General features: G+C 37.8%; 1 protein-coding gene across 17 annotated transcripts in view; it reads left to right on the top strand.

The window, feature by feature from the left end:
- Positions 1–19217, top strand: part of LOC141403579 (protein still life, isoform SIF type 1-like) — a 392764-nt gene that overhangs the window by 328126 nt on the left and 45421 nt on the right. For all 17 annotated transcript variants that reach the window (XM_073986229.1, XM_073986221.1, XM_073986220.1 and 14 more), the window contains 3 exons: positions 1817–1931; positions 2001–2152; positions 5053–5213. In XM_073986229.1, the coding sequence (XP_073842330.1) occupies positions 1817–1931; positions 2001–2152; positions 5053–5213 (428 nt within the window). The remainder of the gene's footprint in view (positions 1–1816; positions 1932–2000; positions 2153–5052; positions 5214–19217) is intronic.

Below are 19217 nucleotides of genomic sequence, written 5' to 3'. Positions count from 1 at the left end.
AAACTCCACGCCTTTGGCCTTAAGTTACCTTGGAAAAATATTCTTAAAAACTCCACGCCTTTGGCCTTAAGTTACCTTGGAAAAATATTCTTAAAAACTCCACGCCTTTGGCCTTAAGTTACCTTGGAAAAATATTCTTAAAAACTCCACGCCTTTGGCCTTAAGTTACCTTGGAAAAATATTCTTAAAAACTCCACGCCTTTGGCCTTAAGTTACCTTGGAAAAATATTCTTAAAAACTCCACGCCTTTGGCCTTAAGTTACCTTGGAAAAATATTCTTAAAAACTCCACGCCTTTGGCCTTAAGTTACCTTGGAAAAATATTCTTAAAAACTCCACGCCTTTGGCCTTAAGTTACCTTGGAAAAATATTCTTAAAAACTCCACGCCTTTGGCCTTAAGTTACCTTGGAAAAATATTCTTAAAAACTCCACGCCTTTGGCCTTAAGTTACCTTGGAAAAATATTCTTAAAAACTCCACGCCTTTGGCCTTAAGTTACCTTGGAAAAATATTCTTAAAAACTCCACGCCTTTGGCCTTAAGTTACCTTGGAAAAATATTCTTAAAAACTCCACGCCTTTGGCCTTAAGTTACCTTGGAAAAATATTCTTAAAAACTCCACGCCTTTGGCCTTAAGTTACCTTGGAAAAATATTCTTAAAAACTCCACGCCTTTGGCCTTAAGTTACCTTGGAAAAATATTCTTAAAAACTCCACGCCTTTGGCCTTAAGTTACCTTGGAAAAATATTCTTAAAAACTCCACGCCTTTGGCCTTAAGTTACCTTGGAAAAATATTCTTAAAAACTCCACGCCTTTGGCCTTAAGTTACCTTGGGAAAATATTCTTAAAAACTCCACGCCTTTGGCCTTAAGTTACCTTGGAAAAATATTCTTAAAAACTCCACGCCTTTGGCCTTAAGTTACCTTGGAAAAATATTCTTAAAAACTCCACGCCTTTGGCCTTAAGTTACCTTGGAAAAATATTCTTAAAAACTCCACGCCTTTGGCCTTAAGTTACCTTGGAAAAATATTCTTAAAAACTCCACGCCTTTGGCCTTAAGTTACCTTAGAAAAATATTGTTAAAAACTCCACGCCTTTGGCCTTAAGTTACCCTAGAAAAATATTCTTAAAAACTCCACGCCTTTGGCCTTAAGTTACCCTAGAAAAATATTCTTAAAAACTCCACGCCTTTGGCCTTAAGTTACCTTAGAAAAATATTCTTAAAAACTCCACGCCTTTGGCCTTAAGTTACCTTAGAAAAATATTCTTAAAAACTCCACGCCTTTGGCCTTAAGTTACCTTAGAAAAATATTCTTAAAAACTCCACGCCTTTGGCCTTAAATTACCCTAGAAAAATATTCTTAAAAACTCCACGCCTTTGGCCTTAAGTTACCCTAGAAAAATATTCTTAAAAACTCCACGCCTTTGGCCTTAAATTACCCTAGAAAAATATTCTTAAAAACTCCACGCCTTTGGCCTTAAATTACCCTAGAAAAATATTCTTAAAAACTCCACGCCTTTGGCCTTAAATTACCCTAGAAAAATATTCTTAAAAACTCCACGCCTTTGGCCTTAAATTACCCTAGAAAAATATTCTTAAAAACTCCACGCCTTTGGCCTTAAGTTACCCTAGAAAAATATTCTTAAAAACTCCACGCCTTTGGCCTTAAGTTACCTTAGAAAAATATTCTTAAAAACTCCACGCCTTTGGCCTTAAGTTACCTTAGAAAAATATTCTTAAAAACTCCACGCCTGTGGCCCTGTAAGTTTGATGTCCCTTTATAATATATTTATTTTCCTTACTCTTTCTCCTTTCAGGTATCATTAAAGGTGATGAAATTATGGTTATAAATGGTGCTATTGTATCCGATCTGGATATGATGTATTTGGAAAGTGTTCTGCAGGAAGAGCAATCATTAAGCATGATGATGAGGTAACCGCTGTTCAGCTTTTATAACAAATTACGGAGATATTTTGAAAAATATTTCCTTCTTCATTTTAGATCTTCACGCACGGAACCACCAGATCTAGGCAGTATTATGCGTGTTACCGATGATATGATTGAATCATTAGTGTGTCCACCACCACCCACAGATCCACCAGTGATGAGTGAAGAAATGATAACTGGTCTAATAGTACCGGCACCTGGTTGGAGTAAGTATTTCTGAAAAGAAAAACCAACATAAAAATGAAATTTGTTAAGGTGATAATATCTAAAAATAACAACAATAACAACAATTGTTGTTGTCAATAATAAATGCATTTGTCCGTAGGTGGCCACAGATGATGATAGAGCCAAACATGCTACACTTGGAATAAACCTAACAACAATTACTTTTAACATTTAGTGGCATGAAAGCGTGCAACATGACAGCCATCATCAGAAATATCACCATCACCGGCGTTGTGATTATTCGCATAATCCCGCTTAATAATGCTGATGATGATGATGTCGTTGACGATGGCAATCAGTTGTTAACCCTTTTGCATAAAAATACAAAAAAAAAAAACTAGGCTGTGTCATTTTGCTGCTGGAAATAACTCCACTCCAGTCAGCCAACCACCCACCACTCGGCCCACATCGGGGGCAATCTGGCCATCACATTTTTTGCACCCATTTAATTGATAATAATAACAGTTGTTGGTTGGAGTACTTGTCGTTAGTTTGAAGAGCTGCCATAATTGCTGTATTTAAAGTGTTTAGCAGTGGTAAACAGCAGCAGCAACAACAACAACACCAACGGCAGAAATCACCAGCCACACGAAAATTAACATTTGGCAGGTGAATGGACAACGACAGGTCAACAGCAACAACAACATCATCAACTGAAGCCATTATGTGCACGATGTTGCTATTTTTAATTTCAACTTTTTGTTGGAATTAAATATTCTGCAACATAATGGATTCCACGTAAACTTTGACATATTCGTCGGTTTTGACATTAAATTCTCGTTTAGATTATCATTATTGACAAGTTAGGTATAGCTATACAAAAAGGCAAATACATACACGAATAGTTCGTTAAATGTTAAAAGAGTTGAATGTGGCTGGTGAAGAATATCTCACGGACCTTCTAAATCTGATACTATCAGGTTGGCTATCACCTGATAGTATCAAATCCACGTCTGTGGGCCGGAAAGTGCCTTGAAAAATTATCTTAAAAACTACACGCCTGTGGGCTGGAAGCTGCCTTGAAAAATAATCTTGTAAACTCCAAGCCTATGGCCTGGATGGTGCCTTGAAAATATTATTAAAAAACTTCACAAATATGGACCGGAAATTGCCTTGAAAAAACTCCACTCCCGTGGACCGCCATGGCAAACATACTTTAAAAAAAGTTGTTTGAAAAAATATTCTTAAAAACTCCACGCCTAAGGGGCCTGAAGTTGTTTGAAAAAATATTCTTAAAAACTCCACGCCTAAGGGGCCTGAAGTTGTTTGAAAAAATATTCTTAAAAACTCCACGCCTAAGGGGCCTGAAGTTGTTTGAAAAAATATTCTTAAAAACTCCACGCCTAAGGGGCCTGAAGTTGTTTGAAAAAATATTCTTAAAAACTCCACGCCTAAGGGGCCTGAAGTTGTTTGAAAAAATATTCTTAAAAACTCCACGCCTAAGGGGCCTGAAGTTGTTTGAAAAAATATTCTTAAAAACTCCACGTCTAAGGGGCCTGAAGTTGTTTGAAAAAATATTCTTAAAAACTCCACGCCTAAGGGGCCTGAAGTTGTTTGAAAAAATATTCTTAAAAACTCCACGCCTAAGGGGCCTGAAGTTGTTTGAAAAAATATTCTTAAAAACTCCACGCCCAAGGGGCTTGAAGTTGTTTGAAAAAATATTCTTAAAAACTCCACGCCCAAGGGGCTTGAAGTTGTTTGAAAAAATATTCTTAAAAACTCCACGCCCAAGGGGCTTGAAGTTGTTTGAAAAAATATTCTTAAAAACTCCACGCCCAAGGGGCTTGAAGTTGTTTGAAAAAATATTCTTAAAAACTCCACGCCTAAGGGGCTTGAAGTTGTTTGAAAAAATATTCTTAAAAACTCCACGCCCAAGGGGCTTGAAGTTGTTTGAAAAAATATTCTTAAAAACTCCACGCCCAAGGGGCTTGAAGTTGTTTGAAAAAATATTCTTAAAAACTCCACGCCCAAGGGGCTTGAAGTTGTTCGAAAAAATATTCTTAAAAACTCCACGCCCAAGGGGCTTGAAGTTGTTTGAAAAAATATTCTTAAAAACTCCACGCCTAAGGGGCTTGAAGTTGTTTGAAAAAATATTCTTAAAAACTCCACGCCCAAGGGGCTTGAAGTTGTTTGAAAAAATATTCTTAAAAACTCCACGCCCAAGGGGCTTGAAGTTGTTTGAAAAAATATTCTTAAAAACTCCACGCCTAAGGGGCTTGAAGTTGTTTGAAAAAATATTCTTAAAAACTCCACGCCCAAGGGGCTTGAAGTTGTTTGAAAAAATATTCTTAAAAACTCCACGCCCAAGGGGCTTGAAGTTGTTTGAAAAAATATTCTTAATAACTCCACGCCTAAGGGGCCTGAAGTTGTTTGAAAAAATATTCTTAAAAACTCCACGCCTAAGGAGCCTGAAGTTGTTTGAAAAAATATTCTTAAAAACTCCACGCCTAAGGGGCCTGAAGTTGTTTGAAAAAATATTCTTAAAAACTCCATGCCTTAGGGGCCTGAAGTTGTTTGAAAAAATATTCTTAAAAACTCCACGCCTAAGGGGCCTGAAGTTGTTTGAAAAAATATTCTTAAAAACTCCACGCCTAAGGGGCCTGAAGTTGTTTGAAAAAATATTCTTAAAAACTCCACGCCTAAGGGGCCTGAAGTTGTTTGAAAAAATATTCTTAAAAACTCCACGCCTAAGGGGCCTGAAGTTGTTTGAAAAAATATTATTAAAAACTCCAAGCTGAAGTTGGGTGGAAAATATTCTTGAAAACTGCAAAATATGACTCTGAGGGCCTTTCATAAAATTATAGAATTTCTTTACCGAAAGATATTTCTAAACTTTTTCTAAATATAACCTCAACCTCTTTCTTTTTCAATTATTTTCCAGATGGTACTGGCAAAGATTTGTATTCACCAGAAGCTGAAAGTTCACCAGCACCCTCATTTGTGGATCCACCGGTTACTGGTTTGGTACCAGGTGCTGGTACTAAGCCCACATCGCGCACAAGTAGTTTTGAAATTGAGAATTTATTGAAAACTGCGGAACAGGTAAGTTGTCACTCTCCAATCTCCCTCTCTCTCTGTTCAATGTTGTGGACCGTTGACACTATTTAGTTGTTGTACACAAATAGAAGGGTGGGAAAGAGGAGGATGCCACACATTCCTCTTCTCCTTCTACTCATCCTCCTCCTTCCCCAAATAGCAAATGAAGAGGTCATAGTCTTAGGGCACTTTTGGGTGTATATGGAAAGGGGTTAAATTAGTAAACCATAATCATAACTTATTTACAAAGAAGAAGAAGAAGTACACCAAGAAAATTAGAAAGAACACCTGCAACATCATCTTCATGCTTCATCTGTGTATGTGTGTGTACGTGTACGTTATTCGGCATAACCATTACTCATTCTGGTCGTACATATGTTTTCCTGTTTTCCTAATTTAGTTTAGTTTTACATCTCATTATTATTTAACAAGTATGGTTTACATTCGGCAAATCTCACCTGAGTGCACAACCGTTCGCATCCACATTCCCAACAAGAACAAGAACAGCACCTTAGAACCAACCTAAACTTGTTTTGTCCATCATAAATGTTTCGAAACAAACCTAACCCAAATAGGAAACAAAAAACAAATACCACAATCATTGTGATTTAGTTTTTCCAGGGTTTTGTAATTTCCTAAACCTCATCTATTTCTTCGAACATCCAGCTTTACCCCACAAATGACATCGCTTGTTTAATTTTGCCAGAACTTACCCAAAAAATTGTTTGCTATTTTCAATTCTCTAAAGGTCCTTGGACAGTTTGCCATTGTTTTCTTCAATTTACATAAGTATGTATGTGTAACTGCTTGTGTGTGAATAGCTTGGCTATGGAAAAGCTTAGCACCATTGTCCCTGTCTGTCAAGTGATTTTTTTTTTTTTTTTGTTCATCATCTTCTTACTTGTTTGGTGGCTTTTTCGGACTTGTCTAAGTGTCTCAACTCAATTGTGTGTAAAGTGTTTTGGTCCCGTAGCTGGGGTACATGCATACAAACATCCATATATATATATATGTGTATGGGTATTCATATGCAGAATTTAAAATTGGTCAGTGACGTGGAGGTAAATTGTTTTGTTTAATTTCTAAGGAGGTTGGGTTAGAAAGGGAACAGAACACAAACAAAAATTATTTCAACAGAGAAAAATCCTTTTCTAAAACAAGTAAAAAAGTATCAGTCGGATTTGCCGCTAGTGTATTGAAACACATTTTTCCCAAAAAACTTATGTATTTAAGGGGTCTTCAGAATTTTAGGCATATGAATTTGCCGACAATGATATGGATTAGAATAAAATCTCAAATGTTTTGCGGGGAAGGTACCTAAAGAAATGCACCGACAGAGTTTATTTTGGAAGTGTGTCATATTTTATCAGGAAACATAGACTTGCCCACGAAAAACATCATAGTGCTGTAAACAGAGCTACTAGAAATACCTTCGGTGAAAATTTCCAAAGGATTCTCGCACAGACCCTTAACCGCACTGAGGAATGAACCGAATGGGGCCACTTTTGAACATAAACTAAGTTTGGAAAAAATAATTCGAGATCCAGAGCTACCGGAAGGAGTGGACATACAAGCACCATCTTCGAATTTCATCTAATATGCGAAGAAGTATTACGGTATGCAAACTGTGGACCAACGCAGTATTCGGTTCGGAAGGTTTTTTTACACTTTTCGGGCCATTTTCTCAAGAAGTATGCCACTGAAAGAACTACTACCGTGGTAATAAGGGCCTTGAGTGCAACCTGTTGCTAGAAAAATCAAAACAATTTGAAAGGAGGTCTTAAACTGACTTTTCCGAAATTTGGTGTGGGAGGCATTCGGTCCATATTCATTTTCTCAGGAAGTATGGCGTTGTCCCTAAAAAAGCTTGGACCGTTGAAATGGGGTCTGCAAATCCAAAAGGATTCAAGAGGACGTCTTAAACTGGATTTTTCCGAAATTTTGTGTGGGAGGTATCCGAAGGAGTTGACACATATAGTCCATATTCTAACGTGATCTATGTCTCGTAGAAATATTACGATGTCCAAAGTATGGACCAAATCGGTTACAGCCTTCCAGAGTTATCGTGCCCACATTTTAGCAAAAAGCTTGAACTTTTGTGAGGGAGGTACCCCAGGGAGTGGACCGATAAGGCCAATCTTAGAACTTATAATAAGTTTGGACACAATATTACGAAGGCCAAATTTTCTACCAAATCGACTATTCTGTTCAAGAGTTATAGTACACTTCAGGCTCTACATATGGTGCCATAGGGTTTTTACACCTTTCGGGCTATTTTCTCTGGAAATATGGACTGGGTGCCACCGGTTTGCCTGGTTCTCGATGGTTTGCCTGGAACAGGAAGTCAGGTCATGGTAGAATTTTGGCAAATTTAAATAGGGTAGTCGGATCTATGCCTGATAAGAAGGTAAGATTATCTACCTCATATCAACCGAGTAACCGGTGTATTAACGATGTTTTTATTGTATTCAGCGAAGGACACTTATAAAGCTGAGGCTCGATCGTCTTTATCGTTTCTGCATCGATGCCACTGTAAACCCATCTTGAAGTTTGAGATCGAACCATATATTCGCCCGTAATGAACCCCACAGTTATTACCAGTCCTAACTTATCGCGTAAGATTACATAAATGGTTATACCTTGGGAGATCGCAGACCCAATATATAGCTAAGGATATCCTACATTCAGGTTCCATAAGCCATACAACTTCCCCGACGGGACAAGGGAGATTTCTCAGCGTGGTGCATTAGTAAACATATCCACCTTGCAATCCAAAAGGTCTTCGATTCAATCCCCGACCAGATAGGATATCCTACATTTAGGTTCCATAAGCCATACATGTGTTCCCACAACTTCCCCGACGGGACCAGGTAGGCTTTACACAGTGGTGCAGTGGTAAAAGCGGATGCGCCTTTGCACTCCAAAATGTCTGTGTTTCCATCCCCGACCAGAACAATAAAACTGTCGGTGGTCGAAAATCCACTCAGTGTAGTGCTGGCTTACATTTTCTGAGTATTTTAGCAATGAAAAAGTTCTCTACAAGTGGAGTCATAAGACACGCAGATCGGACTTGGCGATAAAAAGTAGATCCTGTATGAAACAGCATTTACTCATTGCTATGAGTCAGAGGTCTAACAGTTTCATCAATTATGGTTATATGGTAGACTTAGAACCACACAAGCTAGTTCATCAGCTAATTCTTTTCTGTGCAAACCATGCTATCGTTAAGCTTATATAAAAGTTTGATGAGTGGAATTTCGCAATAGACACCAACACCATTGCCTTTTGCCATCCTGGATCATTCTATATTCCTAGACCATGCGAAGCAGAATTGCCTTCAGTCCTAATCTCTCCAAATTGGAATAGTTACTGAAGGTGAGTCAAACCTGAAAGTGACAAATGCTTGTGTGGTTATTATTGCCAAGCTCAAGTTGACACCCAATTAAGTTCAAGACTTTCCATGATTTTCGTAGACTAAAATCCGTACCCGCAGCTTGAAAATGACCAGGATATTCAAAAGGATACATGACCATATTCTGAGCTGCCTAAGGAGTGCTTTGATTTGATACGGCGATTTGGAGCGTTTGGACCGTTACAAACACAACCGATGACAATTATCGTCGATGTGAAATGTTAAGTGTCTAAATGGCTGACTTCGTGCAGTTCGTTCATTTGAGAAATATGAAAATATCCGACGCAATAACCTCTGCCACACTGTTTTCCACCTGGACGGCTGAAACAAGGCTTCCCTGAACATATTGGTCGATGGCATGGAGATTAAGGTCACTAACTACCCAAGATATTGGTTGTAACATAACTGCCTGGCAAGATCAGATCTTATAAAGCAATCGGCTGGTCTATGGTATAATATGCGGCACTCGTGTGGTTTGCGATTGTTAGCGCTACGCAGTAAACGAATATTCGAATCTGTCAGAATATAGACCTGAGAACTGCAATATGGATGCGAAGACTTTACCGATGTATCAGCACAATAACATGTTTTCGATGCAGTGCCTGATTGGGGTTATCACCGTGAACACCCCTGTCACATTTGTGTGGACAGGCTTCCCCCAACTAGGCGCATCTGGAAAGATCTTCATGTTCTAGAGAGAGAGAGGTCCAAAGGTGCAAACGAGAATCTCTAAATCAAAAAGCCTTTTAGGTAGGCTTGTATCAGCTGTCACGGACTTGCACACAGAAAAATCCACATCCCTATCAGCAGGTACACAAGGACTACTTTGGCCCTCAAATTGCCGTTAAGCGAAGAAACTCGAAGGCAAGGATTCCATCTCCGAACTTGTTCTACGTTTGGAACGAGTATTACGATGTGTAAGGGCTGGATAAATGTACATTATCCCTTTCTATAATTATGATGTCCAACAGCCATTTTAGTTTGACATCGTAGAATGTTTTAGAGCCTTCAGGTCATTAATAAGGATGCATGGACTTACCAACGGTAATTTTAAAACGATTATGGAATATGCCTTATATTGCATTTATTTTAAGTTTTTGACGTTTAGGCGTTGGCCCATATAAAGTATTCGTCCTGTAATTTTAGTTGTGCCGACAAGGGGTTTTAGTCCTTTTGGCGCATTATCTGAGAAATCTCGGATTTCTCCAGAAAAAATTATATGATTGTTAAGGCCACCTTTGGTGAAATTTTCAAAAGTTTCCTCGAACAGCCAATAAACTGCACTTAAGCGAGAAATTTGGGCTTTTATGAAGATCTTGTCCGATATACATAGATCTTCATGTTTCGTGTTTAAATTCGTATATTAAGGTGCTCATCAGTCATTTAAGTTGTTGTTAGGAGGGTTTTTTTTGCCATTTTCTCAGGAAGTATGGATTTGCACACAAAAAATTATATGATTGTAGTCAGGACTAAACAAGGACTAGCTCCGGTAAATATTACAAAAAGATTAACTGAGCTAGTACCACTAGCCTTTGCTTTCGCAGCTGACGATTTTCTGCTCCGATGGATAGGGGGTGGTATCCGAGTACGGCATTCACACTGTACCTTGCACAGCCTGTGTATCGACATCGATGAAATGTCAGAAAATTCCTAAGGCGATCAATTCAGCCATTGTAGCTGGCATGATAACTATCAAAAGGCGAGACTGACATTAGTCCAATATTTTCACTTAATAATATTTTCCACAAACTTAAATAAAATTTGAAAATTTACTCATTTCCTTCGAGTACTTCCCTCACAAAAGTTCAAAATATCCGCTCTAGTGCAGTTTAAGGCCTGGTGAAGGAGGGTTTTGAAGATTTTACCGAAGGTGGACTGTAACTATACTGTAACTATACGTGGACAAGTCCCGAGCACCGACGTGGTGAGAAAGTGCCCACTCCTAAACGGAGCCCAGATGTATTTCTGGCTACGTCCCTGGTCCCGAGGTATGGGCCCGAAAATGTCCCACAAATCGAGCTGGCAACATCTGTATAAAACGTATATTGGTAAATATGTTCTTCCAAATGTCATACGAAATATTTAGGACCACATCCGCAAACATCTCCCGAAGAAACGTTTAAAAATTCTACCCCTTTTGGAATAGTTGAGCTACAAAGGTATATTTTTGCATCCGATTGAATTTTTTCCATAGGCAGTTCGAATATGGGCTACATCGGTCCAAGTTTTGATATATACCCCATATAACGGTACCACCAGATTTTATATATTTTAGGGAGTTTAGGGGAGTTTAACTGTTCCCAGTGGTCACAGAACTTCTCCACCAAAAACTCTGAACATTGGTGCATGTTTTGGACGGTACCTCCCGATTTTCGGTATTTTGAGAATTTTAGCCACATTTTTGACCGAACAAACTATAATTTGACATTTGCGATTCCCAGTGGTTACGAAACTTCCCGATTTTCGATATTTTGAGGATTTTAGCAGCGTTTTTTGTCTGAACTTCCTTTATTTTGACGTTTGATGTTCCCAGTGGTCACAAATTGTTTCCACCAAAAATTGTCAACGTAGGCACATGTTTTGGTATAGCCCCCATATAACGGTACCTCCCGATTTCAGATGTTTTGACGATTTTTACTATATTTTTTTGACCGAACTGCCTTTAATTTGACATTTGAGGTTCCCAGTGACCACAAAACTTCTTCTGTAAAAATTCTCAACACGGGTCCATGTTTTGGTATAGGTCCCATATAACGGTACCTCCCGATTTTAGGTATTTTGCGATATTAGGTAAAATTGTTTACCTTCAATTTGACATTTGGGATTTCCAGTGGCCACAAAACTTCTCCACTAAAAACGGTCATCATTGGTCCATGTTTTGGTATAGGCCCCATATAACGGAACCTCCCAATTTCAGGTATATTGAGGATTTTTGCTACATTTTTTTACCGAACTACATGTAATTTGACATTTGAGGTTCGCAGTGGCCACAAAACTTTTCCACCAAAAATAGGTCCATATTTTAGTATAGCCTCCATACAGCGATACCTTCCGATTTTCGGTATTTTCAGAGTTTCAGCTACATTTTTAACCAAACTGCATGTTATTTGGTATTTGATGCCCTCAGTGCACACAAAACTTCCCCATTAAAAATTGTCAACATAGGTCTATGTTTTGGTAAATCCTTCATATAACGCACCTCCGGATTTTCAGTATTTTTAGAATTTTAGCGATCCTTTTTGACCAAGTTGCCTGTTATTTGGTATTTGAGGGTCTTAGTCCATACAAAACTTCCCCATCAAAAATTGTCAACATAGGTCCATGTTTTGGTATAGGCCTCAAATAACGGTACCTTCAGATCTTACGTATTTTGAGCATTTTAGCTATCTTTTTTGACCAAACTACACGTAAATTGATATTTGAAGTTTCCACTATTTTTAGAATTTTAGCCATCCTTTTTGACCAAACTACCTGTTTTTTGGTATTTGATGCTCCAAGTGCACACAAAACTTCCCCATTAAAATTTGTCAATATAGGTCTATCCTTTCGTATATCCTTCATATAACGGTACCTCCGAATTTTCATTATTTTGAGAGTTTTAGCAATTTTTTTCCAAACTACCTGTTATTTGATATTTGAAGCTCACAGTTCACAATAACCTTCCCCATTAAAAATTGTCAACATAGGTCCATGTTTTGGTATAGCCTCCATATATCCGATTTTCAGTATTTTGAGGACTTAAGCTGCATTTTTGACCAAACTACATTTTAGTTGGTATTTGAGGCTCCCAGTGCACACAAAGCTTCCCCATTAAAAATTGTCAACATAGGAATATGTTTTGGTATATCCTTCACATAGCGGTATCTTCCGATTTTCGGTATTTTCAGGATTTTTGCTACATTTTTTTGACCGAACTACCTTTAAATTAACATTTGAGGTTACCAAAGACCACAAAACTTCTCCACCAAAAATTGTCAACAAAGGTTCATACTTTGGTAAAGCATCCATATAGAGGTACCTTCCGATTTTCGGTATTTTCAGGATTTTAGCTACATTTTAGACCAAACTATATTTGGTATTTGAAGCTCTCAGTTCACACAAAACTTCCCCATTAAAAATTGTCAACATAGGTCCATTATTTGGTATAGGTCCCATACAAAGGTACCTTCGGATTTTAGGTATTTTGCAGATATTAGCTACATTTTTGTATCGAACTACCTGTTATTTGGCAGTTGAGGTTCCCAGTGGCCACAAAACTTCTATACCAAAAATTGTGAATATATGTAGGTTGATGTTTTGGTTTAGCCTCCATATAGCGGTACCGGTCCGTACTTTGCACATTGTGAAATTTCTACCAGGCATAGATAAGGTTCCAATATGGACTCTAACGGTCCCGTTCTTCGGGTACCTCTCTCATAAAATTTAGGAAAAGTTCAGTTCAGAACCTGCTCTCGGATCATTTTGATTTTTATTGTAGCAAATTGTACTCGCTCCCCCCATTACGATGGTACACGTTTTATCAGGGGTAAGTCCATACTTCCTGAGAAAATAGCCAGAAAGTTGTAAAAAAAACCCCTATGACACCGGGTGTAGTGGTTGGAGCGCACGATAACTCTCGAACGGATCTGCCATTTCGGTCCAAAATTTGGTCATCGTAATATTTTGTATGAACTTAGTTTAAGTCCGGTGGTGGGCCATATCGGTACATTCCTTTAGGTATCTCTTCCACAAAAGTTCGTAAATATTCGGAAAATTTGTTCCCACGATAATTCTTGAAGGGTGTAACCGATTTGGCCCATACTTTAGACATGGTGAAATTTCTATCATACATAGATGAGGTTCCTATATGGACTCTATCGTTCCACTATTTCGGGAACTTCCAACACAAAATTTCGTAAAAGTTCAGGTAAGAATCTGCTTTCCAATCGTTTTGATTTCCTTTTAACATGTATTTAATATGTATTCGCTGCCCCCGTTACGACGGTACAAGGTTTATTAGGGGCAAGTCCATACTTTCTGAGAAATATCCCGAAATCTGTATATATCCCTTTGGCACTATGCTTACGATAACTCTCGAACGGATCAGCCGATACCGTCCAAAATTTGGGTTTCGTAATATTTAGTCCAAACTAAGGTTAAGTTTAAAGATTGGCCACCACTAAAAATTAAAAATGTCTCTAAAATAGTACGCACTATATCTGCTGAACGAAGCAACCGTCCAAACCGTGGATCTCCTAATATTTTGTCCAAATGTAAATTTACGGTATCTCCACCACAAAAAATAACATTTTTGTTTAAGTGCAGTTTAGAATATATTCGAAGAACCTTTGGAAAATGTTACCGATGCTATTTTTTATTTAAGCGAAAAATTCAATATCTTTGTTTAAGCGCAATTTAGGATCTGTTCGAAGAACCTTTGGAAAATTATACCGATGCTATTTTTTGTTGTCCTCTCCTGTCCTGTCCATGCTTACTGATATCATGACTGAAAACCTCTAAGTTATAGGTGTGCACAAAATCTATAAAAAGGAATGAATATCAAAATCTAGAGATCTACTTCCTTCAAGTACATCCTCCGCAACACATTTGAGCTTCAAACCAAATACATTTTTTGTCGTTTGATTGTTTTTAAGTCTGGAGTGTATTTTTTGTCGGCAAATTTCCAAAAGGGCTACAAAATCCTTAATCCGTAGATTCAATATTGTCAATAGATGGGCATTTAAATTCACACCGGCCGAGGGTATATCTCTGACGGCAAATCCGACTGATACTCTTTTACTTGTTTTATAATAATATTCAATCTCTCCTCTACTACAATCAGTTCCAATTTCATTTTATATAATTTTATAATTTTAAACAGAAAATAATATATTTAAACACCTAACAGTATGCAACACACATTTAAGTTATAAACCATGTATGGTGCATGCTTTTAGGCAGTCACAGATGTCTTACCTAAAATAAAAATACAGATTTCAATTATTTATAGTTCTTGTTAAAAACAAGAATGAAAGAAGAAAAAACTAATCGAATTACATGATACCCTTTTAAATCAGGACACACGTCGCTCCTGGAATATACTTGTACAACACAAGGCTGTCGTGCGTATGTGATATTTTTTTTGTTTTGTTTTTGTGTAATATGTTGTTTGTTGTTGTTTTTTCTCTTATTTTTCACACAAGTTGAGGTTGTGTCTTGTAGGTGAAGACCTCTGAGATTCTTTTTGCTCAGATTCATTGCGAGATGGTATTGTTGTTGTTGCTGTTGCTGCTGTTTCATCTTCTTCTGCTGATGTTGTTGTTGTTGTTTAGTAGTACACAACATAAATGTTTGTAGGGAAGATGAGTGTATACGTATGCGTGTGTGTGTCGGTTTGTGTAAATGTAGAGTGTTCCTTAAACAAAAGGACACGAAAGTGAAATGTATAATAGTAATGAAGGATAAAAACTCACGAAATGCACTTTTGGTTTGGAACTTTTGCCAAGGGCTCTTATCACTGAAGGCAGAAACCCACTTCATTTAATGATACTTGATGTACAACAAACCTCCTTTTAGAAAAGAAATATCTACAAACATACCTATGTACATACTGGCTGACTGGCTGACAGAGATACCTAGCACCGACCGGTTCAACCTGCTGAGAAAAGATGTAGGAACTTGTACCCTGCTAAACGACCTACCTACCCTTCCTTACTTACCTATATAAAATGTCTATGATTTTGTTCCTCATACCAAAGAATAGAAAAAGAAGAAGAATGTAGAACCCAAAAACGACAATCTAAACTTATTCAGTATCCTACCTCTACCCACAAATGCGGCAAGTTCCATCAAAGCTAACCCCTGCCCTGTTTACGACGCCGCTAAACAGCAACAACACCTTCCTTGGTGAATTACTTAGTCAAAGATATTTGAACAAACAGAAGACAGGTCGGACTAGTCTACCAACCAACCAACCAGCCAGCCAGTCAGTCATCCAGTTAGCTAGCTATCTAGCAATAGACTAAGAGATGGGGTGACATTTATACAACAATGGAAGGAAGACTACGCAGACAAATAGCAACAACAACAACTACAACGACATCAAGAGTAGCAACAACAGCAGCAGCAGCTATACCTTTTAAATGGATGACAAAAACAGTACGCGACAACAAACAGGCAGTTAGACAAAGAGCTGTTTTCTTTAGCCATGTTGTAGTAGACAAGCCTTAGGTCGGTGTTGAAAATGTTATTGCAGTTCTTCTTCGCTATGGCCAGGCATATCTGGCAACGACGTCGTCATCGTGGCACAAATCCATTGTTATCCATAGTTGGCACTATTCGGTCCGCTTAGCTTAGCTTTGTCACAAATTTGGTGACGAAGCTTGAATACTATAAACTCGCATACACAGACACACCCATACAAATATACTACAACTACTACAAAAAGAGTATACAACGCATTCACCTGCTTTAAAGTGTTATGCAAATGTTTCTATGTCAAACTATTTGGTCCGTCTTTCTTCGTGGTGTTGTTTTTTTGTTTTTTTCTCTCAGAACAAAAAAATATTCAAGTTGGTCTTTAGCGTTCGCATTCAGATTTTGTGTCAGCGGCCTAAAAGCACAGTGGTTGTGCTGGCATAAGCTTGAAGATTCTTCTCTCACTTAACCACAAAGTTGATCTTTTAGATCAATGGTGGGCAAATTGCGAGAGACTCATGTATTTTTTACACTTTTGTGTGTGAGGCAGAGCATTTCTGCCCATCAGTGTTTTAGATCCTCTTCACAAAATGGTTGGAATTCTAATAAACAGCCTAAAAGTATGCACCATACATTTTAGTAGTTTGCCTAATTTAGGCAGTGGTCAAGAAAGTTCTCCACCACAAATCGTCAACATAGGTCTATGTTTTGGTATAGCCACCATATAACGGCATCTACCGGTTTTCGGGTTTTTCAGGTAAAGGCACAGTGGTTGTGGTGGGATAAATTTGAAGATTTTTCTCTCATATAACCGTAAAGTTGATCTTTTAGATCCTCTTTACAAAATGGGTGGAATTCTAATAAACAGCCTAAAAGTATGCATCACACATTCAGCAGTATGCCTAATTTACAGCGGCGATAGGCAACACAATTTTTATTGCATACTTTAGGTGGTGTCATTGTGTGAATGAATGCTTTTTCAATTAGTTGAATTGTGTGTGTGGAGAGAGAATCTATGGAAGTGAGTTTCTCACTCCCTTGCCTAAGACGTCACTCCGGAGATACGCCAAGGAAGATCGTTGGTGAATTACACAAACAATTTCTATAGCATTATTATCATTACCTTTTATCGCGTATGTCGACACTTCGGAGTGACTTCTGAGTGACTTCCAAGGCGATTGTTTACATTTATTTAATAATTCAATACATTGAAGAAATATGGGACATTTTTTCTATCTGATGATTACATGAGACTGTGGTGCAGTGGTAAGCATACTCGCTCTGCACTATGAAGGCCCGGGTTCGCTTCACAAGTCAGGCAACAAAACAACATCACATTTATAAAATGACAAAATTAATAAAGGCGGAAACTCCAAGGAATAAATTTCTCTAAAAGAGGGCACATAAAAAACAAATTAAAATATATGTATATATAAAAAATAAATAGAAAAAAATAAAAAAATATTTTTTTTGATTCCAAGAACTATAGCGGAAATGATCTCCGAGAAGTGTCCTTGCAGTGACTTCCAAGACGGCACGCCGGCGTTGTTCGTTTCTTCACAACGAACGTCACTTCAGGGTGACTTCAGCAACTATCGCCGCGACTGTTTTTTATCACCCTGGGCGACACGCCTAAGTCACTTCCGCGTTAGTTTTTGCTTGCAGGGATGTCATTAGCATACAGGGAGAATACATGCTTTATCACTCGATTTCGCCTTCATGGAATTTAAATCCAACGAAAATCAAAGTTCTTTGCTATTCTAAATTATTTGTAATATTCAAACTCTGTTCAAACTTCAGATAAATCCCATTGTTATACCCTCCACCATTGTATGGAGGTTATATTAAGTTTGTTTTTCCGTTTCTTGATCAGGGTAAAATTCCATCCATACGTCTGAGGTAATCACATTAGCATCCACAAAAATTGAGGTTGGACGCTGACATTTTGAGAAGATGCGTCTTTAAGGGTACCGATTTCCGGTACTTTACGTTTTTAGACCGAATTATTATTTCGCATTTAGGGTTTCTAAGTGCCAAAAAACTTTTATAACACAACATGTGAATGTAGGTCAATGTTTTGAAATAGCCCCCGTATAACGATACCGCTCGACTTCCGGTATTTTGACGTCTTCAATCACATTTTTAAACCGAATTGGCTATAAATTGACATTTAGGGTTTCTAGTGACGAGCAAATTTATATTCCAAAAATTATGAACATAGGTCCATGTTTTGGTATAGCCCCCATATAGCGGTACCTGCCGATTTTCGGTATTTTGAGGATTTTAGCTACAATTTTTAACCAAACTAGCTGTAATTTGCCATTTAAGGTTCTCAGTGGCAACAAAATTTCTCCACTAAAAATCGTTATCATAGGTCAATGTTTTGGTATAATCCCCACCTTCGGTATTTCGAGGATCTTAGGTACAATTTTTAACCGAAATAGCTGTAATTTGACATTTGAGGTTCTCAGTGGACACGAAATTTCTCCTCCAAAAATCGTCAACATAGGCCCCATATAACTGTACCTCCCGACTTTCGGTATTTTGAGGATTTTAGCTACAATTTTTAACCAAACTAGCTGTAATTTGACATTTAAGGTTCTCAGTGGTCACGAAAGTTCTCCCCCAAAAATCGTCAACATAGGTCAATATTTTGGTATAGCTCCCATATAACGGAACCTCCCAATTTTCGGTATTTTGAGGATTTTAGCTAAAAATTTTAAGCGAACTAGCTGTAATTTGACAGTTAAGGTTCTCAGTGGTCACAAAAGTTCTTCACCGAAAATCGTCATCATAGGTTCATGTTTTGGTTTGGCCCCCATATAACGGTACCTCCCAGTATTTTGAGGATTTTAGCTAAAATTTTTTAACCGAACTAGCTGTAATTTGACATTTAAGGTTATCAGTGGCCAGGAAAGTTCTCCACCAAAAATCGTCAACATAGGTCAATATTTTGGTATATCTTCCATATAACGGTACGTCCCGATTTTCGCTATTTTGAGGATCTTAGATGCAATTTTCGAACGAACTAGCTGTAATTTGAAATTTGAAGTTCTCAGTAGTCACGAAAGTTCTCCACCAAAAATCGTCATCATATATCAATGTTTTGGTATATCACCCACATAACGGTACCTCCCGAATTTCGGTATTTTGAGAATTTTAGCTACAATTTTTAAACAAACTAGCTGTAACTCGACATTTAAGGTTCTCAGTGGTCACAAAAGTTCTCCACCAAAAATCGTCAACATAGGTCAATGTTTTGGTATATCCCCATATAACGTAACCTCCCGATTTTCGGTATTTTGAGGATCTTAGGTACAATGTTTAACCGAAATAGCTGTAATTTGACATTTGAGCAAGAGCATATCTATTAAGTCGTATATATTTTTATACCCTCAGCCTTTAGGCTAGATACGAAAAAT

The sequence above is a fragment of the Musca autumnalis genome, unplaced genomic scaffold, assembly GCF_047663935.1.
Source record: "Musca autumnalis isolate F117 unplaced genomic scaffold, ASM4766393v1 scaffold_4, whole genome shotgun sequence".
In the NCBI taxonomy this organism is placed as follows: Eukaryota; Metazoa; Arthropoda; class Insecta; order Diptera; family Muscidae; genus Musca; species Musca autumnalis.
This window is presented reverse-complemented; position numbering and strand designations above follow the sequence as displayed.